This window comes from Sciurus carolinensis, chromosome 14 (assembly GCF_902686445.1).
Source record: "Sciurus carolinensis chromosome 14, mSciCar1.2, whole genome shotgun sequence".
NCBI classification, from domain to species: Eukaryota; Metazoa; Chordata; class Mammalia; order Rodentia; family Sciuridae; genus Sciurus; species Sciurus carolinensis.
Genome location: NC_062226.1, coordinates 50,636,829 through 50,661,867, shown reverse-complemented (window position 1 = coordinate 50,661,867; position 25,039 = coordinate 50,636,829). Strand labels below are relative to the sequence as shown.

At 37.1% G+C, this 25,039-nt stretch overlaps 1 protein-coding gene across 5 annotated transcripts in view; it reads right to left on the bottom strand.

Annotated features, from left to right (window-relative positions):
* Positions 1 to 25,039, bottom strand: part of Mllt3 (MLLT3 super elongation complex subunit) — a 256,118-nt gene that overhangs the window by 11,101 nt on the left and 219,978 nt on the right. For 3 of the 5 annotated variants that reach the window (XM_047524429.1, XM_047524431.1, XM_047524430.1), the window contains exons 6-8: positions 8,543 to 8,618; positions 6,625 to 6,754; positions 4,224 to 4,323 (exon numbers count right to left, since the gene is read on the bottom strand). The exons of the other annotated variants lie outside the window; for them this stretch is intronic. In XM_047524429.1, the coding sequence (XP_047380385.1) occupies positions 4,224 to 4,323; positions 6,625 to 6,754; positions 8,543 to 8,618 (306 nt within the window). The remainder of the gene's footprint in view (positions 1 to 4,223; positions 4,324 to 6,624; positions 6,755 to 8,542; positions 8,619 to 25,039) is intronic. 5 annotated transcript variants of the gene reach the window in all.

The following is a 25,039-nucleotide window of genomic DNA, read 5'->3' as shown; positions in this document are numbered from 1 at the left end:
GGGGCCCCAAAAGACAAAATGAGGAGTGGAATGAGATAACACCCAGATTCTGGTGTGGGTTTAAAATTTTATACTATTAATAAGCATTTTAATTGTTAAAGTTAGGACCAACCACAACCTTCTGGGAAAGATCAAGTAGTCCTAAATGGGATTATTACTCTTTGAATGAAGTATGGGGTTAAGAAGTATGCTACCAGTCTTTCCTAAGAGTCACACTTATTTCTTTGTTTTTAAAACTGAGATAACCAAATGACCCACCTGATCAGGCTAACTTAGAATACAATACTTTGGCAAAAGGAAACTACTGAGTAACAGGCAAGGCGATCATTTTTGTAGCGTGCTCCCTGTGAAGGAAACCAAACATTCCACAGCATTCAGAATTTCCTCCTCTCTGTTGCTGGAAATGAGACCTCCAGGGGAAAATCAGCTTCGAGACCCAGGAGTAAGTAGGTCAGTAGATGGCAGTCCTAGCCAACTCAGACACCAGGCTGGGCCTTGCAGAGACAATCCTCAGAGATTTCAGGCAAGAGGAAAAAAACAGCTCTGCTGTGCCTTGTGCACCAGAGAACTTAATTTCCTTCCCATCACATCCCGTTCCTCCCACGGTCTCATCCCCCACTTGATGCACTCTGGGTGTCAGAGTGGCTGTGGACACTATTTTTGCAATAAAACTCTGCTAACTAGGTTTAGAGGGTCCTGCCACATTCTCTTCAAAGCAGAAAACAGAACATTTAGGCGCTTAAGTCCCACCCCACGCATTCCGTAAGTGCTACAGCTCAGAAGGCCAAAATACATTGAAATCCTAGTTTCTTTCTTCTGGAGGCTGCAGTGGCAGGAACAAAAGCTCTGGGTGTCAGTGACCCGCCTCAAGTTACTGAGTGGCTGCCCAGAGAGGGCTCAGTTAATCTTCCTTCTTTGATCTCTCCCTGCTCCAAAATAAACAGCTTTGTCAAAACTACATTCTGAGAGAGTTGAGCCATGCTGAAGACAATTGTTTTATTTATGATCATTTCTTATCTTTAGGGAAACGACTCCAGAATATAAAAGCACAACACCTTGTCTTCCAGAGGCTTATTTCAAACCAGTTTAACTGGATAGGCTCTCTTTTAATTTCATTCAGCATGCCTGGGAGGCTGAAAGGTGATTTATGATATTCTGAATATTAGCTCAGGTCCAATGGATCACTTCCTTCCTTCAAGTCCCTTCACCTCTTCCCTTCCTGCCACACTCTGAACTAAAAAAGATCTGGCATTTTGTTTTGGTTTGAAATTCACACGAGGGAGGTTTGGGGTGGAAAAAGTCATCTCTGGTTAAATTGGCACAACACTCATTATTCCCCATTTAACTGTACTGAGGAAAACACAGCCACCCAGACTGCTGAAATAAACCAAGGGTAGATATGACAATCTCAGAGAGCCTAATTATGATTAGTAGCACTTTTGTCCTTACCCTGAAGATATGGCTTGAGAATCAAATTTTCAATGTGATATTTTTCTGAATCCCTTTGCTTGGAATGACAACTCAATTATTCAGAGGATGGATTCTCTACTGATAGATTTTTCATGTTTAATGATCATTAGTAACTCCTAACAACATTCAGGCTAATCACTTGCTTTGTTAACTTGGGGCTCCAGCTCTCTCTCAACGTTTTTTCAGGAGTTAGTCTGATAGTGTTAGAATCAATTAGCACATTTCCTCTTCCTGAGTCCCTGGAAGATTTGAAAAAAGGTAACAGGCAATTCGGTTTTGCCCATTGCTTTATGGGAACTTGCAAAATAATTATCAACTGTAGGTAAAGAACAGCCAAAAGGTAAGGAAGAAGGAATCCCAGAGTCTTCCCACTTCAGAATTAGGTTTCCCAGTAAGTTCTCCTCCTTTTTATTTGATGTGCGATTTCAGACACCCTCTTCACCACCTGGCACCTGTGAATGTGTGCACGCTTTCTCTCACACACCTTCAAATATAAGCCAAAAAAAAAAAAACATTCCAGACGGTAATTTAAGTGACTTTTAGGTTTTTTGAAATTTTTACTGTCTCCATCAGCAAGGAGAACTAAGACATTCTTTTTTTTTTTTTTTTAAACTCCACAAACACTGACTTAAAGGGACGGCATCACGTGACCTGAACCAGTGCAGATGACTTCAGGAATTAAGAAATTGGTCTGGACAAAGTTTTAGAAATCTTTTCTTTCTCTCTCAGCTCCCAGTCAAAGACCCAAGGAGGTAACACTCCTGTGGTACATGTACGTCCTTCTCCAGACCAGCTGAAGGTGAACGTACCATGGGCTTTCTTATGATGTCATAAAGGTACAGGGAGAAAGTGACCTATAAATGAGCACTATTGGCAGATTGATGATTTGCATGTGTGAAGCTACATTTGTGGAATAATGCCAAGGAAACAATGGAATGCTACTTAATTACTTAAAGTATTTTTTACTCTGTCTAGATAGATGGTACTGTTCATTTCTGGCTTTGTTTTGCTAGGTAGCGGAGAAAAAAAAGTAGTTCAACAAAGAATCGACATCTTTCAGGAAGGGTGTGAAGGGCAAGACAAGAGTTGTAGAAGCTGCACTCACTCAGCAAGTCCTGTTTTCACAATGACAGGGAGGGATGCTAAAGGAGACTGACGAGGGCACAAAGCACACCCTCATGCCCTTAACCCCTGGTGCTGCCACCGAGAGCATCCTAGTTCTCACACACTGTCCACTGGAAGCAGAAGTCAGGTCTAACTAGGTTTAAATCAGATATAAAGTATAACTAAGGTCCAAACTCTTCTCTTTGGCTAGTTCTTCCTGAACCAAAAGTTTGAAGAAGGATCCCCAATTATCTAGTCAGTCAGCCCAGTGTTCCCCCCAACAGTATGACTGGCCATATTTCTGTCCCTTCTCTTTTTACTTTCTCCATTTAAAATACTTGACTGGTGGTGGTGGGCAGCTGTGTCAGAGGCAAGAGAAAGCTGGCCCCTGGGCATGGGTCGGCACCCAGACGAGAAGAGTCGGACAACAGAATGTGGAATACAATGATAAGATTGAGCTTTCACTGTGTGCAGGGCACAAAGAAACTGCAGCTGACCGTTCCAGGTTAGTCGGTGTGGCGAAGAGCACTGGTGTCCTTCCTACTTCACAATGAAGCATTTAAGCTGCAGACAAATCTTATTAATGAATTTAAAATTCTAAGAGATCTTTGCTTACACTTTACACAAAATGGCAAAAGAAAATGTCTCCAGCAATAAAATAGCATTTTCCAACCAAAACAAAGATCACAGGCTCAAGAGCAAGACAATTTGGAACCGAGAATACGTATGAAACAACAGTTGTGGGAAGATGCAGTTCTTTAATTTTCAAGTTAATATTCGTTTGGTAACTTTAAAGGTCACAGGAAATCTGTCTAAACAAGAAGATAAGAATAACAAGAAGATAATAAACAAGAAGATAAGAATAAGATAAGAATAAGATAATAATACAGTAATGAGTATCAATTCAATGTACAATGAGGCTTTTTACAATATTCATGATACCTGAAAACAGTTTATTTTAGTAAGTGATGAAAATATTCCTATTTTATTCATTTGTTGAACAAGGGCTCTTCATTATAGTCTTCATATGTTCTGAGCTGTCAAATTTATAAGCTTTCCTTAAGTTCAATTCATTATCGTGACCACAGTTTTCTTTGTGTTTAATTATTCCTCACAATCTCAAGTGAGGATCATCTTTTCTTGGATGAAACCTGAGACAAAAACCTAAAATAATAAACATCTCCCATCAACTACCCAGTGCCTAGGAGGCACTGTGCACCCTTCCAATAACCTGCAAGGTAGGTGTTAACATCATTCACAGATGAAGAAACTGGGGGTCAGAAAAATTAATTTCCCACCAGCAAGTTACCAATGGCAAAGCAAAGAATCTGCCTTTATACTAGATATTCTTTCTAATTAAGATGCCTACTCACTGCTAAGAGGAAACATGTATAAAAATGAGGAGTGACTGGGTAACAACATGGGTTACAATCTCTTCCTCACCTACTTTTGAACCCATCCCTCAGACCTATCCTCTCATGATATCAGAAGTCCCTGTGCCCTGTGTTTATTCTTCAACTTGGGGATTCCCATCTCTTTGGCATTAAAAGGGACTTTGTTTAAGCCTGAAGTAAAAAGGGTGTGTAATGGGTAGAAGTGATGACATCTAGTTCTGCAGAGTCTTGGAAAGTGTGAACCCCACATCTTACCTGGTTGTTGTTGGTTTTTAATAATGGTGGTGGAGGTTCATGATGTAGGGGCGAAGAAGCAGAGCTGCTTTCACTATCACTGCCATCACTTAAGCTAACTCTGAAAAGCAATACAGAAAAATCAGAGGCATGACTACAAACAGGGAGTTCTTGAAATATCTGTGTTAGCTGTGATGAAAGGCAAGGAATCCAGACACTGACCATCGGGAAGTTCATTTTGACTCAGAACCACTGAAGTATTGGCGTGTACTTCGTATCTGGAACCGTGGTAAATGCTTCACCTGCTAGTTCTCTTTTTCACATGTGAGTAAACTGAGACTTAGACTGAGTCACTCAGCTAGGGTCCCAGAGGTAAAAGTGGCAGCTCTAGGACTCAAACCCAAGCAGTGTGACCCAAAGCTAGTGCTCAGCCACTCTGCTGTACTGTAAGTGAAGCCTGTGATGCCAGCCCCACCACCAGTCACTTCCGCTGTGACACGACTCAAGGATATCTCTAGTTCTGAACACTGCAACTTTGGAAAAATACGCCATCAACACAAAGAAATGGTGTGTCTGGGATGCCGCTTTAGAAAAATAAGATGATATCTTTCAACAGCTAAAGACAATAAAAAATACCACCTCCTCCCTATTTTTTTTCTTTTCAGAATAAAATGGAATTTTCTTCCAGTCAGAAGAAAGACAGTTCTTTATTCCACTCTGCTGAATGTGTGCCCTCCTTCCAAAGCGTCCTTCAGTGTTTGCTCCCTCTCTCTGGTTATATAGTAACCTAATATAATATTCTTCTCAGAAACAGAAAATGCTTTAGAAATCAGGTTTTCTTCCACTCTGAATAGGCAATCACATTCTAGCTCTATTATACATTCAGACAGACAGGATACATGATGGGAAACGAAAAGGATACACTGGGACATCCTTTTAGCAAAAACCGATGGAACTTGTTTTTCTTAACTAAATTACATTAATGAAGTGTTCAGCTGAAGCCTGCTTTAAAATGCTTCTCGACTGAAGTGGAGGGCTGAGTATTTAAACTGATTAAACAGTTGAGACTTCACAAGTGCACTGCAGATCAAATGTTACACTGGCACTGCCGTGCTAAGAGCACATGTCAGGTGGGGAAAAGAAACTGTCCCCAACAACGTGTATCTACATCAGACAACTCACAGACCTGTGTGATCCAGCTCGTAATGACTCAGGGGATGGGGCAGAAAGTATGCGAACAGCAGCTAATCACAGAATATCCAGATCTTATAAACAACTTGGAAATTTCCTAAATAGGTCATGCTTTTTTTCTTTTTCTTTAATCAACTAAACTGGAGAATAGTCATTGGTAAGGATTTTGGTTGGTCAAAGTAAGTTTCTTAATTCCAAGTGTCAGCCCATTTTTAGGTCTTTATGCTGTTTCTGTTTCTTCTTGTCAGATGGAAGGTTTCTAGAAGGAATTATTTTAAAAGGCCAAGGCCATAAGGCTCCAGGTGAATCTGGGAGAAAAGGTGAAGAAACAGTATTGAGTAGGGCCATAAGGTACAGTCATTGAGAGATCTGACAGGGCATACCCCCTACAGAGGCTCTTTCCAAAGAATACCAAAAAATAGCTAGTTAGGGAGCATTTGGCATGTCCAGTTGGGGTTAATACTGCATTCTTTCTAGGAGTTTTAGTGCCATCTACATGGCTGTGGATAATGAGAAAAAACTTAATGCAATATATCATAAATGTAATTGGATTTTAAATTCAAGTAGATTCATATTTTTTCTGCTCAAAACACATTAAAATAAGCACACCTATTTGTTTTCCTCATAAAGAAATGAAATCCTCAAGGCAATTTCAAGTTGACTATTAATTATAAGTGACGTGAATTACCATCTTATAATGTGGAATTATGCCTCACAGCATTAAAGCTACTTAAGGAACCTAATTGTCAGCACACTTAAAAGGAATTTATTTTCTGGAAAACACACAGGTGATCCTAATTTTAATTAGGTCACACACATCATTCACTGCAGCCAATTATGTATTTCTAGCTACAAACAGCAAACACATTTCTTCACCTTCTGAGACTACTGCCAGCAAAAGATCTATACAGACTCTTCACATGACAATGGACTATTTCAGCAGTCAGTCCTGCCACGTGACATAAACTTTCAAATATCCAGAACTTGTAATGTGATTTTCTCCTATCAAGTTTTTAGAGGAAAAATTCCCTTATTCCTGAGAAAAAGGAAAAATAGTTTCCCTTAAAGGTGACTGTAAGCATGCCAATGTGCCCCAGCTTCAAATGAATGTGACCAATTGCTGCTATTATTTCTGGTGTTTCACACCTGTGCTCTGATGATACCAATAAGCCCGGTGAAAAGGTATGACTCCATCACAGAGAACCCGTCTTCTTCTAAGACACTCACTCACCTGCGACTTCTGCTGCCTCCTCTATTTACAGGTCTTTCCATTTCTGAGTCGTTGTCATTATCCTCTGCCTCATCTGATTCCTCCTCATTGTCATCAGAATGCAGATCTTTCATTATAGACCTTAAAGGACCTGAGTAATGACAGTGAACCATAGGAAATCAAATATGATTTCAAATAAGCTTTGCCCTATTAAAAGAGGGGAATGCTTTCCAGCACTCAAAAATAATCATTGTCCTATACAGTCACACAATTTGCAACAAAAACTTGGTTCAGTTTCTGGAATGCAAGCTCTGCCTAAACACTATTTCCATAATAGATTCCCCAAACTGTTCATTAAAGAATCTCTATTTTTTAGAATTTTTTTTTTGTTTTTCTCTTTCCTAAGAAAAATTACACCTAAAAGAAACAGAAAAATCTATTAGTAAATCAGATGTTTTGTTAGGTTAATCCATGTATTGAAAAGTTGAGATTAATAAATCACTGTGGTTCTAACTTGTTCTTGGCAATGCAGTCTTTGTGTGGTAGTTTTTGATCTATTAAGGTTTAGCTGTTCCTTTTATTTCAAGGTCAATTTCAGGTCAAGAAAGCATTTCAGTCAAGTTCAGATTATAAAGTATTTCAGTTCCATGGTGTAATGTCCTATCTCTGATCTTCATATTGATCTTGGACAGAAGGTCTTGTTGCAACAGCCAATTTTTATTTTAATTTTTAAGAAATTCCTGGCAAAATACCAGCATGTGTTAACATAAATAAGACCATGTAATAAATCAGGTGCCCAGAAAATTTAAGACGTTATCCAGTATTAGATGTGAGGGAAAAAACCATGAAGCCATAACTAATTTTATTCTAGGGTAGAACAGAAACACACACACACACACACACACTCTCTCTCTCTTTCTCTCTCTTCCATTCATGTGGCTTTTACTATACACCAAGTGTGATGAAAACAAGATAGATCTTTTTAATTTTAACAGAAGGATTGTAAAGGCAATCAAGGAGGCAGAAGAAGCACTTTCATTTTGGATCAGGCAATTCCTAAAGTCTCATTTATGATAGGTGTATCTGAATGACCACTGACTCAGTTCTAAAATAAGCATTCACTCATTGCAACTGCACATTCTGCAAACCCAAACCTTGCTTTCCTGTGGGCTTATTTCTTTTGGAAGCAATGGAACAAGATCCCTGAGTAGCCAAAACTATCTTTTCTTATTTTTTTTCTGGAAGCTTAGCCTTAGTCCAAATACACACAACAATTTAATCCCTTTCAAAACATACAAGGCAATTAGGAATTCAGTTGTGATCAATGAAAAAGGTACTGTTCAGTCAAAGAGTAAAAACCAAACTATTCTTCGATACTAACTCGTTTTCCACATAAAAATTAAAGGGGGGAGGCCTCATTTGAAGATTTTGTACACACATGGAAAAAAAATTAGCTACAGGTTCTGGTTTAATTTCCTTTATTCTGAGTTTGGGTTAACACGAGCATGAATGGTAAAAAAGATATACAAAAAATAGAAAATTTAAATTTGCTAAAAAAGAAGTCTATTAATCTGTAGAGAAAAAAAAAAAAAAAAAACAAATGAAAGGTATCTAAGGAGGAAAAGTGAAAACCCATTCCTCTCAAGTCCCGCTTTTGCTATTGTATTTCCTTTGGGAACTCCCGGGAATGGGCTGTTGTCTATAATCCTTTTGTAAAATGGGAATCTGATGGCAGGGACTGGAAAAAAGGGGAATTTCTAGAGCCTGGCCTCATATATCAGAACAATACCCAAGTGCATTCCTAGGGGAAATAAATACAACTGCATAAAAGTCAAGTTACCATTCAAATAATAAAACAGTAGAAGATAGGTCATAAATCAACTCATTAAGATGTTTTATGAGAAAAATGTCTCATAGTTTGCCTGGGAGCTGCTGATACCTTGTTGCCTGGTCTGGGACGGTGTGAAGCTGGAGCTGGAGCTGGAGCTGGAACTGGCAGGACTGGGCTGCTCGGACTTTAGAGAAGAAGAGAAAAGCATCATCAATAACTTTAAGAGATGCTACACATCTAAAATTGAAAACAATACAGTTGCTCAAAGCAGCCTCTGCAAAAACAGTCTGACACTGCACAAGAAAAATGACTACACATTTCATGATGTCAAAATACTAGCACAGGAAGAGTTATGATGTCCTTTTTCTTTGATCACCTTATTTTTATTAGATGCAAAAACAAGTATAGAAACTCAAGGGTAAAGAGATAAACATCTGGGTGTTACATGAAGGAAGGACCTGGCTTTGATTTTACTCCTGTTTATTGCTATGCAGATTTCTTTCTAAGAGAGTCTGATTACCCTTTCTGCAATGTTTGATTGACTCGACTGGTTAAAACATAGTGGTAATGAGGCCAAGGTCATTAGTTCAATCACATTATGCACCAGTTAATTTCACTCTGGTCCAAGGCCATGACCCAACCCTAACCCTGTCCACAGTTCACAAATGTAGGCCAATGTTCATGAGGCCCAGCCAAGTCCCACAGATGAGTCAGGGGAAAGTGTTGCCACTATTTTAAAAAAATACAAAGAGGAAGGAAAAAAAAAAAAAAAACCTACCCTTTTAATTCCATAGCCTATGAATGACAGGGGGGAGAAAAAGCATAATAGACACACCTTGATCTCTTACTCTCAATGAATTCTCCACATTCTTTAATATCCATAGCAAGTTCTACATCCATCCTCCAACCCACACAACTCAGTTCTCTTCCTTCTCCAAACCTAATGAAAACACACTAGATGGATCACCTGTTTTCTTACTAATATGCTGCAGTGCATGTAATACACTCCTCCCATATGCTGCCTCCTATGGGTCTTTTCTCCCAGCTAAAGAGGAGATACCAGCACTAGATACAGTAGGTTCTGCCTTGTGCTTCCTATTACCCCTTCACATTAAGCATTATACACTATATATAGCAGACACTCCATATTTATGACTAAAGGGAGCACATGAAGGCCTCTGTTCCATCATCTGCCACAGTTTTTGTGACTTTAGGAAAAGAGAGGAGTAGACAATTGGACAGAAGTGTGCAGTCACTGGTGACACCACCAACATTTAAATTTCATATATTTAAGGTCAAACATTCTTAAATAACTTAATGATACTGATATATTTGGTTATTTCTATTCATTTCTAATGTGCTCATAGTCTTAACTACATATTCATGCTATCTGAGAAATTACCTGAGGTCTTCCCATGTATAGGACACTTTTTTTCCCCTTTGTTCAATGAAGAATCAAGTTAGAGCATGAACTAAAGTGCACAATTGGAAGCTGCTAAATGAGGATTAGCATATCATCTTAGTTTATACTGCAGTTTCTCACCACTGATTTTTTTCATCTCCTCTCCCAGCAATGAACCTCCACCCCCATCTCCTTAAGCAGCACCAAACTCCAGATTCGGACACAAGGAAGCACTTTCAGGCATTCCTAATGCACACTTCACATCCTCAGGCTGGATGGGAAAACAGGTGTCAGCAATCTACCACTCATTCCGCAGGAAAAGAGCCAGACAGGATCTCTAATGAGCAGCAGGCGGCCCACCAACCCTTCACCACTGCAAGCTTTCCTTGAGAATTGCAGTACAATGTCCTACACATTGCCATTTGCAGCTCACAAAGAAGAGTTGGCTTACAAGTACAAATGCCTGTGTGAGGTACTCTTCATTTCTGTTGAGTGCCTCTTCCACGGTTGAGCCCCAATGGTGAGTTATACAACTGAAAGGGCATTCAGTTAGCATTTATGTGCAATGCCCAGCTGTAAAACAGTTCTCCCCCGGGCCCAGAGAGTACTCCTTTTCCTCTCCAACTTGCTCTTTTCAGCCATGAAAAGTGCCTGCAAATGGTATTATTTTGATAGCTCTGGAAACCATTTGGGAGCCAAAAAAAGAGAGAGATTTCCTTACAGTGAGCAGAGAGCTCTAATTCCCTGTGCTGCCTGACCAGCACACGTTGAGTTGGACCTAAAGAAGCCATTCTGCCAGAGCTATTTGCTGAGAGTTATTAACTAGGACAACCAGGAAGGACACTGGCACGCTCTTCAAACTGCCACTAACCTTGACCCATGTGCATCATGCCAGAACCACACCTAAAGGCCTCCTTTTCAACTTCTTACCCATAAACAAGGCTAATAATTCTGCATTTGCTAATCACCAGAAAGGAGGTAAATGATAAATAAAACACAATGGGAGGAAAAGCCGTTTTATTCAACATTGAAAGTTAATGCTTTGCCTCTGACACAAAACACAAAGCATTTGGGAAGGCTCGCGGTAAGAGACACTTGAATTCTATAAGAATATTCAAATAGAAAGGTAACGGCAAAAGAACTGGATGAAGAAAGATCAAACGGTGAATGATGGGTAGCAAAGCAATGTTCTTGGAAACCTCTGGTAGTCAGAACAAGCATCCGTGGAATATTAGAGTGGAGGAGACATTCAAAACCATCCCAGGCAGAGCATCTCACACTTTCAGAGCACAGGGATCACTGGAGGACGTGTGAAAACAGACTGCTGCCCTCCCTCAGGGTTCCTGAGCCAGAAGGGTTAGGAGGGTAGGTGATGAAACAAGACCTAGATTCCTTACAAGCACCCAGGTGAGGCTCAGGCCAAGGGACTACTTTTGAGAGTCACCGACTGAACCAGAGATTGATAAACATGGACAGGCATTAGAATCAGCTGGAAGAAGTCTATACACGAAGAGGTTCAATTTAATAGGCATTATGGTTTGGATGTGAGGTGTCCCCCCACATCTCCTATATCAATGCAGAAACATTCAGAAGTAAAGAGGATTATGAGAGTTGTAACCTAATCGGTTCATCCTAGTTTGAATGACTAGGTGGCAACTGTAGGCTGTAGGGTATGACTGGAGGAGGTGGGTCACCAGGGGTGAACCCTGGAAGGGTAAATCTTTCCTGTGGCCCCTTTCCTCTTCTCTCTCTGCTTCCTTGCTACCATGAAGGGAACAATTTTCCTGTGCTGAATCTTTCTGTGATATGCCACCTCACTTTGCATCCAGAGCAATGGAGTTGGCCATCTATGGACTGAGACCTCTGAAACCAGGGGTCCCAAATAAACTTTTCCTCCTCTAAGTTGTTCTTGTCAGGTGTTTTGGTCACAGCAATACACAAACTGGCTAAAGCAACAGGTTTTAAGTAGTTCAACAAGCTGGGCACTGTGGAGCATGCCTATAATCCCAGTGATTTGGAATGCTGAGGCAGGAGAATTACAAGTTCAAAGCCAGCCTTAGCAACTCAGTGAGACCTATTTCAAAATAAACAATAAAAACAGGCTACAGATGTTGCTCAGTGGTTAAACACCTCTGCGTTCAATCTCTGGTACCAAAAAACAAAAATAAAAAGTAAAAAAAAAAAAAAAAAAAGTATTAATAAAAATTCCAAGTTGAGACCACTGATTCTGTCACTTATTTTTTTTTTTCATTGCAACAAAACAAAACAAAATGTTCCTTAAAGAATTTTAAATTTGTGAAAGCATTGAGAATATATATCATGGGAAAAATTAGAAGTGTATTGATTTTTCCAGAGGCAGCCTTCCTGTATACTCTGCAAAGTGTTTTTGCAAGAAAGCATTTATGGTGGTGGATGGACCTTACACTCACTCTGACTAGTACAGAATTCAACCAAATGTTAACTGCTCAAGAGCTCTTCTGCTCTTGAGGAGGCTGACCCTATCTTCTACCTCAAGTCCTAATAACACAACTGCAAGTATGTTTTTGACTTTATGAAGAACACAAATCAAATACAATTATATAAATTATAGTTATTTGCTTTAAAAACATCTCCATAAATGAAGTTGGATTTATTTTATTTTATATTTATTTATTTATTTTGGTACTAGGGATTCAACCCAGGGGTGTTGTACCACTGATCCCCACATCCCCAGTCCTTTTTATTTTTTTGAGACAGGGCCACACTAAGTTGCTTAAGATAGCCTCAAACTTTCAATCTTCCTGCCTGAGCCTCCTGTAAATTAAGATCTTTATAGGTCCTAAGGATTGACAAGATACAGTATCCTCCATTTTAGACTTTATCTCCTAAGAAACATTTAAAACGTGTATGTTTTTGATTGTGTGTGCATGTGCATGTGTAAATGCAAAACCAAAAATTAAGAGCTAAGGAAGTTCATTGAGGTTCTGATATTTTTCCCTTGATGACTAATTTGAAATGTCAAAATTCTTTTGAAATATCAAAATTCTCCCCACTAAAAATTGTTTTGTTTCTTGTTGATATTATGAGTAATCAAACACCTAGTCATGAAGTTTCTGCAAATGCTATACTCCACAGTGATAAATGCAGAGGATTAAAAATCTCAATTCTGTTGCTTGATAGTTATGTTTTGGGGAAGATTGTTTAAGCATTAATTTCCTTGCAGAGTAAAAGCACTGAACCTCACACAGAAGTTATATTAAAGCTGGGCACAGTGGTACACACCTATAATCCTGGCTACTCAGTAGGCGGAGGCAGAAGGATCTAAGTTTGAGGACAGCCTGGACAACTTAGTAAGGACCTGTCTAAAATTAAAAAAATAAAAAGGGCTGGGAGTGCAGCTCAGTGATAAAGAGTGCCGATAGGTTCAATCCCCAGGATGGGGCAGGGTGGGGTGGGGACAGAGTAGTAGTAGTTATGTTAAACCAATGTAATAAAGTAAAAACACCTAGACCCCAGCTGTTATAATGCTACAGATTCTTCTGTTGCTTTAAATAAGATGGACTTTTACTGCCAAAACAAACAATGGGGGTACCAAGATTTGCACTGCAATCTTCTACATTAAATGTCTATGCAAAATCTTTGTAATGGATTTTCTACAGAGGACTCCTTTTGTCCAGGACAAGAAAAACCACATGTCCACAACTCCTAAAAGTGTTTCAGAAGGAATACCTGTCAAGGTAGATCCCAAGAGAGGGCTTGCAAAAGTTGACCCCGTTCCTTACATGGGGAGCATGCTTCCTCTTGGGTGTCAAGTCAGAAACCCTGTCTTTGCTAATGGGTAACTTTTATTTGTGAACAGAATTTCAATGACTTGAGTTTTGAAGTAACCTAAATAAAGAAAAAGGAGGGGGGAAATGATACATACCTTTCTTTCAGTAAAAAGGGAAAAGAACATAGTAACTAGTTAAATTGACATTAGTTCAGATACACTACCAATGCTCTTCACAAAATTTTTACCTCATCTAAAAAAAAAAACAAAAAACCTATTAGCCTACAATAAACTCTTCTTTGTACAAACATCCAGAAATTCTGTGTTGAAGATGCATACTAATCGAATAAGAAACCCAAGTATAATACACCTTACTTCCCAGTTCAATCTCCATCACAACTGACTGAAGTACTAAGTTCTCATTAGTTTAGCTCTCCTTTCATTAAAAAATCATAATCATCCTACACAGTAGCTACCTCTTGGTTAGCTTAACATAAATTGAAAGCCTACCTCATTTAGTTTTTCCTTTATGTGAAACTTAAAATAATTCACTTAATTTTCAAATATATGTTTAATTTTAAATAATAATAATACCCATGCTCAACAGTTACAGAAAACATTCTCCATCATATGAGTTAAATCTATCTCACCAATTCTCAATAATAGGTAATATTTTGAGGTAGCTATGTTGGTAAAAGTTGAGACCACAATTAAGCAAAAAAAGAAGTATTGGAAAGTAATCAAATTACGAATTGGATGCAGTTAAGCTAACATGATTAATGCAAAACTGAATTGTTAAAAGGCTAGAAACATGACAACTTTGAATTTCACCTGGTTTCATATTAATAACTGCTTCAAACAAACATGTTACAAGATCAAACTCTTATTATGCAGAAAGGAATATGAAAATAAAAACAGACCAACTTTGGTAACTGCAACTTCCATCATAGTCTTTGTTTCATTTGTTTTACTCTGAAGGAGGCAGGTGCCATGGACTAAACTGTGCCTCCCCTAGTATTCCCCTGTTGATAAGTATTTGGAGATAATGCCTTTGGGAGGTAACAAGGTTTACAGGATGTCAATGTGCTTTCATTTTCTGTCTTACTATGCAAAAATGTGGCCATCTTCAGGCCAAGAACAGAGCCCTCGCTAGTCTTCTTGATCTCAGAATTCAAGCTCTAGGATCTATAAGAAATACATTCCTGTTGCTTAAGTCCCCAGCCTATGGTATGTTGTTATGGTAGCCCAATCTGACCAAGACAGCAGGACGCATTTTTTATTGACATTTTACAGATGAGAAAACTGGAGCACAGTAAGATTAAGTGACCAGGGGTGACATTTAGGTGTATTAGAACCAGATTTTCTGACTTCTCATCTACTGTTCTTTCTACTGCATCTATCAACTTTGAAAAAGTGCAATTCGTTTAAAGCAATGTGTTTCAAACACACTAATACCTTTATAACACTAGTGTTAGGGAATACAGTTTTCTATATCACTGTGAAAGATGTACTGAATATCCCTCTGTCCACAAGGGACATCTTGTGATCCACACCCAGCTCAAACCAGTGGTAAAACAAAACATTTCATCCCAGAGGCTTACTGTGCCTGAATCGATTGCTTCCAACATTTGTCCAATCAATACTACTACAGATCCTGGGCAGGAACCTTACTAGTTCAATACATTTTATAAAGAAGGGCAGGGAAGATTCTCCTCTGAACTGCTCTGATCCTCTTGATACTAGCCCTGATAAAGCAACAGAGAACAACTATTTATTTTACTGGCCTTCATAGGTGATCTACTCTCTCTTCCTAATTCTACAATACAAAATTGCTTAACATCCAAGAACAACAACAACAAATTTAATGCTTTAAATAATCTGTTTAATAACATTTGCTTTTAAAACAAAGTGAAATTGAACAAAGGCCAATGGAAGCTGAAAACTTAATGGCTAGACAGTGAGTCAAGTCTGTGACTATAGGGAAGACTTTACATCTCTTTTTGGCAGACTCCTTCCATTTGTATTATGACAACTTGAATGAGCTGGATGTTAAATTAGAACCGTATTTAGCCTCTAGGGCTCTCGTATGATCAAAAGCTATTGTTATGCCCATCATTTTCTGGTAACAGAACAAGAGCCTAAGAATTATCCTCTCAACTAACCGTTAACAAAACAGGAAAGGTCCTTATTTCTGTTATTTTTTCAACTTACAGACATAAAATCATCCTGGATGCCAAGATAACAGGCTTTATGTTGAGGTACCTCTGTTTTTACAACTGCATTTGCTTTCTTCATTATTATCATCTTCACTATTATTATTAAATGCTGTCGTCCTTTGGACTTATCATTCCCTGTCTGAGAACACAAAATCTCATTAGGAAACGAAATGGCCTTGGGGAACAAGGGTCTATAAATCTCTCTGTAAGACCCTTTTCCACACTTAGGGATGGCTGTAATTTTCTTTTCGCTTCCTCTCTTTAAAGCAGAAGAGCCTAAAGTCTTTTATCTCTCATCACCAGTCGGACTTTGAAGGTTGCTACTAACTATTGTAGCCAGAACATGTGCTCTTTCAAAAAATCCAGAGGTTGCAAGATGGTGTATGTGCCAGATGTGTCCTAAGAGATTACTGGCTGAGAATATTTACTTGTATTAGAGTTTTAGGAATGCAAAATCATCTGCAAATAGATCATGTGTAGTTTTACCACTTAGAAGCATGTTACCCTTCTTTAAGCAAAGATTATGTATAGAAGTAGAGTTTCCTAAGTGGCCATTAAAATATAACACTTATTTCAATTAACATGATAGTCTTCAGTTCCAATCATCATGTGTCCACAAGACACTAATTAAAAAAACAAGAAAACTATAAGTAAATAGTAGAAAGATCGGCAGAGAAAAGGGAACAGGGAGGGAGGAGGGAAGGAAGGGGGAAATACTGGGGACTGAATTAGAACAAATTATATTCCAGGCTTTTATAACTACATCAAAATGAATCCTGTTACATATAACTGAAAAGAACCAATAAAAAAAGTAAAAAGCAGAGTTGAAAATATATTTATACCATTTAAAGTCAGACTTATCTTTTAACTGGTTTTGCCTCCTTCTCTTTTGTGTGTTTTGAGGGTGGTGGTTGGAGAAGAAAGAAGTTCCAAGTGAGAGGACTTAGAGTTTCAATGCCTCAAGAAAGAGAAATAGAAAGGGGAGAATTGTATCCTGATAGAATTGTCCCAAATTGTTACTGGAGTTGAACAATGGACTTCAAAACACAACTGTTCATCAGTTCACAGTGAGACCCTAAAACTTGTCAGAACTCTCCTCAGTTACTTGGGAAATAACCCACCTGTGCAGAGCACTAGAAACTTGATATTACTGTTGCATTTTTGAAGTTTATAAGGGCAGTACTGAATTGAATAATGTTCTAAAAATACATTATTTGTGGTTATAGGTGTCAGTCCTGGATTTGAAAATTAAAAATATTAAATTGAGTGAATTCAGGAAATAAAGTAGTAATTAAGTTCTTGAACTAAAACATACATATCTGAAGAGATCCTTTTGACAAGACATTTAACTGTATTTCCTTATTAACTTTAGACCTTCCTTAAAAGAACTGGTTTAAAATGTTCCTAGAGCATTTGACTGACACCAGTAGAATCTTTATACACTTATACAAATGTCAAGAAGAGCTATTAGTTTTAATCTTTGGACTAACTTACAAATTTTCCCCTATAAAATGTGAAACTTGGATTTATTATTATGGCAGTAGCATTGAAAGTTCATTTTATTGGCTAAGATCTTAACTTCCATGGTACTTTGACTTCCAAAGTAACAAAAATCTACTGGGAAAGAAATAATTGTTTTAAAACTGTCTAATCATTGACAGGTCAAAAATGCAACATCTTCTCACTGTAATTTATACAACAAAGGCTGTTGACAGTTGTAAGGATTATTTTTCTTGTAAACCTTGCATTTTCCTACCTCGAATAGCAGTGCATATTACAGGTAATAACGGAGCCCTTTCCTCTAGCCAAATCAGGAGACTCCAAAGCTCCTTGGGTGTATGTGTGCACACATGTGCACATGTAGATAAGTACAAAATCCATAAGGATAGGGTAAAAGAAAAGAATTGAACTTCCATTTTCTTCTGTCTTTCCCTTTTAAATGTTCAATATTTTGTATGCACTTTCTTGTACATTAGTACAGTGACTACTACTACAGTTAGGAAATGTACATATATTAGAGATTCATGTTTACTGAGAGAAATTAACTTTAATACCAACCCTATTGATAATTATCAGTTTTAATTCTGTAATTTACCTGTTCGAATCTCAATTATATAAATTTCAAATTCTGGAGTGATATGTGCTAAATATATGGGACAGTACCACTGCAGTTTACTAAGAGACATCTAGGGTTTTGCATGTTATTATATTTAATGTTCAAAATCAGCTTAGAGCTGAAAAATTTAGGGATGTTTTGTTTGTTTGTTCATTTGTTTGTTTTTGTGGTGCTAGACATTGAACCCAGGGTCCTGCACTGCAAGGCAAGCACTACACCACTGAGTTATATCCCAAGGCTGAAAAGTTTAATTTTTAGAGTTAAATAGAAATACTATAACAGAGTTCCTTATTAAGAGGTAACACAAAATTATTATATAGATTTTCTTAAAACTTAACACAAAATACTTTATAACATCCCCTGTGAAGCTTAAAATTACTTTCATTGTTGGCTGTGAGACTTTATAGTGTTTACTAAAAATTATGTGGTTTTAGTGAAACTTTTTATAAACAGTCTAATATCTAAATATGCTACTTAAATTCATTTCTGCTTAAAATGGCATATCCTAACAAAAAGTTCATAAAGATGGAACTATGTTTAAGAAGTCCACTCTATCTTAATGAAAATGAACTAAAATAGCAAAAACATGGCACATTTAAGAGACTTTTCTCACGTGAGAACATTAGGAGGTGGGATCTTTTGTTCTCAGTGTAGTCCTTTAAAACATGTGGCATTCAGAATCACATATCCCTATTAGTAATATTAGATTCATGTCAAGAATAGGAGGAATGCTACTGCTTACCAGGCTCTAAAGGAACCTGCATTTCCATGCACACATCTTACATAAGCCCAACAGTTGCTTTTCTTCATAAATCAATCTATTGTTGCACTTCATAATGAGAAGGCAGATTTACTGCCTTTTACCGCCTTTTCTCACCATCAGAAAGATGCCTATTTGGGTAATAGAACATTTCTCTTCTTCAAGGGTGTTTGGGATTAGGGAGGAAGGGGCAAGAACCTTTAACATCTGCTCCCTCCCAATGAATGACACCTCTAGTTCTCACAGCCTGGATGTTGAAAAGCAAATATCTCAAGTTGATAAAATTCTCTAACTTGAAGAAACACAATACTTTAAATACACTGAAATCACATCACTAAAACACACATTTGGGATTTGAAGGTTATACAGTAAAACACAATATTAAAAAAACACTAACGCTGTCCCTCAAATACCACATAATCATCATCACAGTCAGAACAATAGGAGTTTAGAATAAAGACCTGAGATTCATCGTCTTGAATTTTCTTCAACCCGAAAAACAAATTTAAAGTACTGGCTGGTAAGACTGTAATCATTTGAATCTCAATATTGTGCAAGAAGAACAAAAACAGTTGATAATATAGACTTACATTCTTCTGTTTTTATTTACCCAATGTTTTCCCTTTAGGGAGAAATATTTAAGAATTACTAACTTCAGACTTTAATTTAAAAACAAGAGAAAAGCACTTGTTAGCATCTGATTCCTAACCATCTGCCTTTAAAAAACACACACACACACACACTCTCTCACCCACTCACTTTGCATTCTTAGCAAGTAAGTAGATCTTGATGGATCTAAACAGAAGTTTCAGTAATCATGGTTCTACTTTTGGAAACAAGGCTATCTTTAAACAGGCATCGTGATTCCTCCTAGCAAAGGCAGTCAACCACAAATTTTAAACAAATAGACACCATGTAAAACAAATAATAAATGAAGTGGGGCAGGTACTGAATTCAAGAGAATCTCTGTTTTTGAAGAAAACTAAATTACGTCTTCTCTCCATGAATATGGAGGACTGCCTTGTGAGCTAACACTTCTTGTTACTTCGGGCTATCTTTTGTCACTTAAGCAATGCTTTTTGACAGTTTTACAGGCTGTTATCCCAAAGGCTTCAGTATTTATGGTCTTTATTCACTTGGGCTTTCTGCTCTTATCCACTGGTTACTAATCACTAAATAGATTTTTTTTTTTATGGGTCTGAAATTAGCTCAAAGGATGTCCTTTGACAATGGCAGCTCAGGACAGCACCGGCTAAAGGTCTTCTCCTCGGCCTCTTTCTCGCTCTCCTCAATTTTCTGTTCCTTACAGACAAGTTAATGAGGGCCCAAGATCCACGCTGTTCAATTAGAGCAACAGCTCAAATGATTTATTGCATTCTAAGAGGATGGTTTGGAATGGTTTCTGAATTGATGCTCAGAAACACATTCAATTTTAGTATCTCAAGAATGATTAAGAGCCTCAACTTGTTTTTCATCTTCATAAAACAGAAGTATTTCCTACTCATAGAATCATTATTCAGGAAAAGCTCAACTCTACAAACCTTACTATATGCACGCAAGCAGACAGGCACGTTTCAAATATGTATATAAGACATATAGTTTATGACATACCATTAAAATTTCTTGCTTATGTAGTAAAAGCTACTTATTACTTTATCCACTATACAAAAAAAAAAAAAAAACCCAATGGCTAAAAAGAAAGTGGAAAACACAGATCCTACGTTTCACTTAACTTCACTTGACTTAAACATCTCCTAAGAGACTGGCTGGCTTTTATCTTATGAACAATGTGAAATAAGTAATAGATCATGTCCCCCTTTTCAGATGGCTACTGAAAACCTGAAAGTCAAATTAGTCAAAAAAGCTGGTTTCTTATAATCTAAAAATCTGAAAGAAAACTAGAAATATTGACATAATTACTTTCATGCATTTTCTGATAAACTGAGCAAATTGTAGAATTCTCTGTATGGGCTGAGCAATAGGGAGGGGAGGGAGAGGAGAGGAGAGAGCAGCTTTGAAGGAGCACTAAGGCTCCACTTACTGCTCTAAAATGTAATTTACTAAATGTGACTCCTGTTTGGAATGAAAGTGACTCAAGAGCAGTTTCTGTTTTCTCTGAAAGCTTGCTGGAATGAGAATATTTCAAAAAGAAATGTTTCCCCCCCCAAAAAAAATCATTTTTAAAGCCTTTAGATATCTCCATATCTAGGTAAGACAGAAAAACGATTTTAATGTATGGAGATTAGCATTTACATGTGACTACTTTACCCATTTATACATAATATGGACTATCTGGACATCATGCAATTGAATTTATTTCACAGAGAATCACATGACAAATTCTCCTTGAATATAGCTCCAGGAAAATTTCTTTCTGCAGATGAATGTGAATGCGTTCTGATATTCCCAAAATAAAACTCCATAACTGTCATATCTCTTTAAGAAAAAAATGGAAGACATTATTGCCCATGTATAAAAATTGGCTGGTACAGAATGAATGCTACATTCTCTAAGTTTTGTGACTATTTATTTAGATTATATTTGCCACATATATTAACCTGTAAGCCAACCCAAATTCCATTTGAACAGGCTTATAACTATTAAATAAATAAAGTAAAAAAAAAAAAAAAACTTGTGTTAGAATTTACAGTCATAAGTCACTGAAAATTTTAAGGAAATATTTTAATGTACAATTAAGTGATAAGTGATTTTTATCAAATATTCTAATGACTAGATCACAAAGAATATTCTGGAATTTTGGGGGGGTTAAGTTTAGAAGTATTTTGCTCTTACATCTAAAATATGTGAATGGGGAAAACATTTTGAATGTATGACTTTTCAAAATATAATAAGCTACTTAATTATGAAACATGGAAGAACAGTATTATTATTCTCTCAGTGAAAAGATACGTTTTAGACTTAGTTACTTCAAGTTCTAATCTTTAAACTTCTCTAAGAAAATAAAAGAAATTGTTTAATAATATCATCATGAGTAGGAAAAACTTCTTTAAATATGCATTTTAAGAATTCACTGGTAGATAAAATATGTGTAAGTGCTCTGAAGTTAGAAAAGCAACATATCTTTCTCTACCTTAAATCATCTAAGGGAAAATGCACATCAGGGTTCCATATTATATTATGAGGTATTCTAAAATCATAGCTCCTATTTATAAACTTTTCTCTATTTTCTCTTAATTAGATTAATTATGCTATATACAAAATAGTCATCTAAAAATCAATAAGATTTTCCTGATTTTTTCCATAAATCAAAACACCCTGTAGCTTTTACTTGTCCAATCACTCCTCTCACGCTCACTTTTTCATTACCTTGTATAACATCCTGGAAGCTATCTTTCCTATGAAGTTACTGCTCACAGTAAATAAACTTTACATATAGCTGGCCTTTAAAAACCAGAAAAACAGCAAGTAAAGGAATCATTCTCACCTCTTTTAGGAAAGTAGAGTAGCCCTCAGGAATACAGAATTGCCCCAAAGTTCACATGTGTCAGCAAGGAATTGAAAGCTGTAAGAATGATCCTCTTGAAAAGAAAGACGTCTCCTTAGGCACCCACATGTATATTTAGATTAGATTGGCAGTTTAAATGACAGCAAACACATGGTCATGACTTCGCAATTGCTCATTCATCCAACACGCACACACACACATACACACACACACACACACACACACATACCCCACAGGCTAATCAGAAGCAAACATCCACCCCTGTTTTAGAAATAGCTTCTTCCATCTGATACTACTGTATGCACAGTAAGCAGACATTCTGCTAGAGATCAGATGTCAACCCCTTAACTATCTCCTAGTATACTTGGATCTTGAATCACACTGGCTTAGTATTCCAGAACATTTTTCTAAAGTAAGCCTGAAACCAACTTGATTCTGTAGGGTTTTAGGAAGCACACAACAAATAAATGACTATGCAAAGTTTCCAGGATCTATTTGTCTTGTGGGTATTTTAACTGTAGGGCCTGCCCCTCCTATCAGTAATAGCACACATTCCTATTTTATAAACAGGGAAAAGTCACTACAGAGGATAACATTTTTGTGTGCATGGAAAAACAAACAAAAATGGTGACAGAGTAAAAAGGTAAAGATGTTGAACATGAACTTCAAGAGCCTACTCAAAACTGGAGCATCAGGGACATTCACCAGTAAATAAAAGAAACACTAGGAGGCTACCAACTATACCTGTGACTCTCTCTCTCTCTTTCTACACACACACGCACACGCGCGCGCACACACACACACACACACAGATAAGTTAGCAAGTAAGAAGCAGAAAGCAAATGCAGCTATCAGCTCTATGACAGAAAGATAATTAAAATGGCAAGCAATTTTTAAAATAATTAATTTTACTTTTGACATGGATTTTACATTTTTATCTTAAATGTCAAATATTTTGAAGACTCCAGACAAATACAGTGGTAAAGGAAATCGAATAATGTAGTGATTTGGGGCTCAGGTTCTAGAAATACAAGACCTGATTTGAACCCCATTTCCTCCACTTTCTATCTGTGTGACCTGAGTAATAGAATCTATCATTGTTCCCTTCATCTCTGAACTGAAGCCATGGAATTAATTGTGGTACCAATTCATATAGTTAATGTAGGTAGATACTGCAAAGCAGTTAGAACAGAGTATGGAATACATGATGACTAGATGTTACCTACTGTCATCTTCAAGAAGACAAGTCTTGAGTCCATTTGGCTTGTCCAGCCTCTCCTCCATGATAGCCTTCCCTGAATACATCTGACACTTGAGGAAATAAGGCAACTTCTTTTGGATTGATCCATATTTTATTTCCTCTGAAAATTTTACCTATAGCAGGGAGCTGATAAAATGTCTGTCAATGTCTGACAGATAAGAAAAAAAACCTCTATACAAACGGAATAAACAAAAATAAGAATGGAAAAAAAAAACAATAGTTAATCTAAATACAATTCATCTATAGGCAAGAACTGCCTGGTCAGGTAATTATTGAGAATTTATAGAAAATAGAAAGTGAAACTCACTAGGAAAATCCTATTGCTTGAGTAGAGAAGTTTTTCCTCAAGAATCTCAAGAAACAGATCCACCTAAAGAAAATACTAATATCATGATACCATTCTTGATAGTTTACTTCAATTTTACAGACTTATTCAGTTCTGTCAAATGTTAACTTCTCTTGATGATAAAAGGACAAAAACTGATGGGTGCTGACTGCTCGATTGCAGAAACCTTTATCCTGTAGTTTACTTTATGAAAGTATCATGAAGGATTCAGAGAACAAAACCTCAAACTTAGCTGAAACTCCTTCATATTCCCTGACAAAGACTATGAGTGGATGTTGTTATATGCTGTCTGCTCATGTAGTCATCAATATCAAGCAATTTTTCTTCTCCCTTTTAAAAAATACCTTTGTTTTACTTATTTATTTGTTTGTTTGTTTATTATGCTAAGGATCAAACCCAGTACTGTACATGTTAGGCAAGCACTCTACCACTGAGCTACAAACCCAGCTCCCTCTTTTCTTCTTTTAATAACCACAATCACTACACACAAGGAGTTCCTCAACTGCTAGTAGGAGGTTTCGATATAAAGAAAAAGAAAGCAGGTTTTGTGTACACAATAAATGAGAGTATTTTCAATGTTAATGTTATCCAAAAACTTGTTTTTAATGTTCAGTCTGTACCTATCATTAAAATTTAATATAACCTAACACAATTACCATGAATAGGATGCAGGTGTTGGATAATTATATTAGTATCAACACTACAGGCAAATTAAGATTTCTTCCCATGTGATGGAATTCTGATAAATATCAATTCGTTGGTTGACTGAATCCTGAAGATCAAAAGGCCCTGCATATGGCACTAATAAATCAAATAGAGTCATCAAATCTACAGTCTGTTTTCTTTGGCTAAAACTGCAAAGTTTTACTTACAGAGCCTTATCTACTCCTAAAAATTCTCTGCCAAACCAAATTTAACTCACCAAGAGCACACAAAATATAGCACTCCCAAGTTGCACCCTCCTGGGGCTTTTGAAGTTTGGGGATACCATTATGTGACAGTGTCGATTATCTGGTCTTTTCTTCTCTCTTTCCTTTGTAATAAACTAAAACTATCCAGAAAAGTAAAGTGCTACCTCTAGATTCAGACTGTGAAGTTATGAAATAGTTTTATTTATTATTGAAATCTACCATGAACAAAGGTACTTTATAAAAACCTCTTAGCTAATAACACACACTGAAAATAACAAAGAATTGCATAAAACTTTTTCCTCACTCTATTTAAATATCAGCAAAAATTCCCTATGTTGGGAATTCTACTCAGGCATTTATAGTCCAATTTATCACCTTC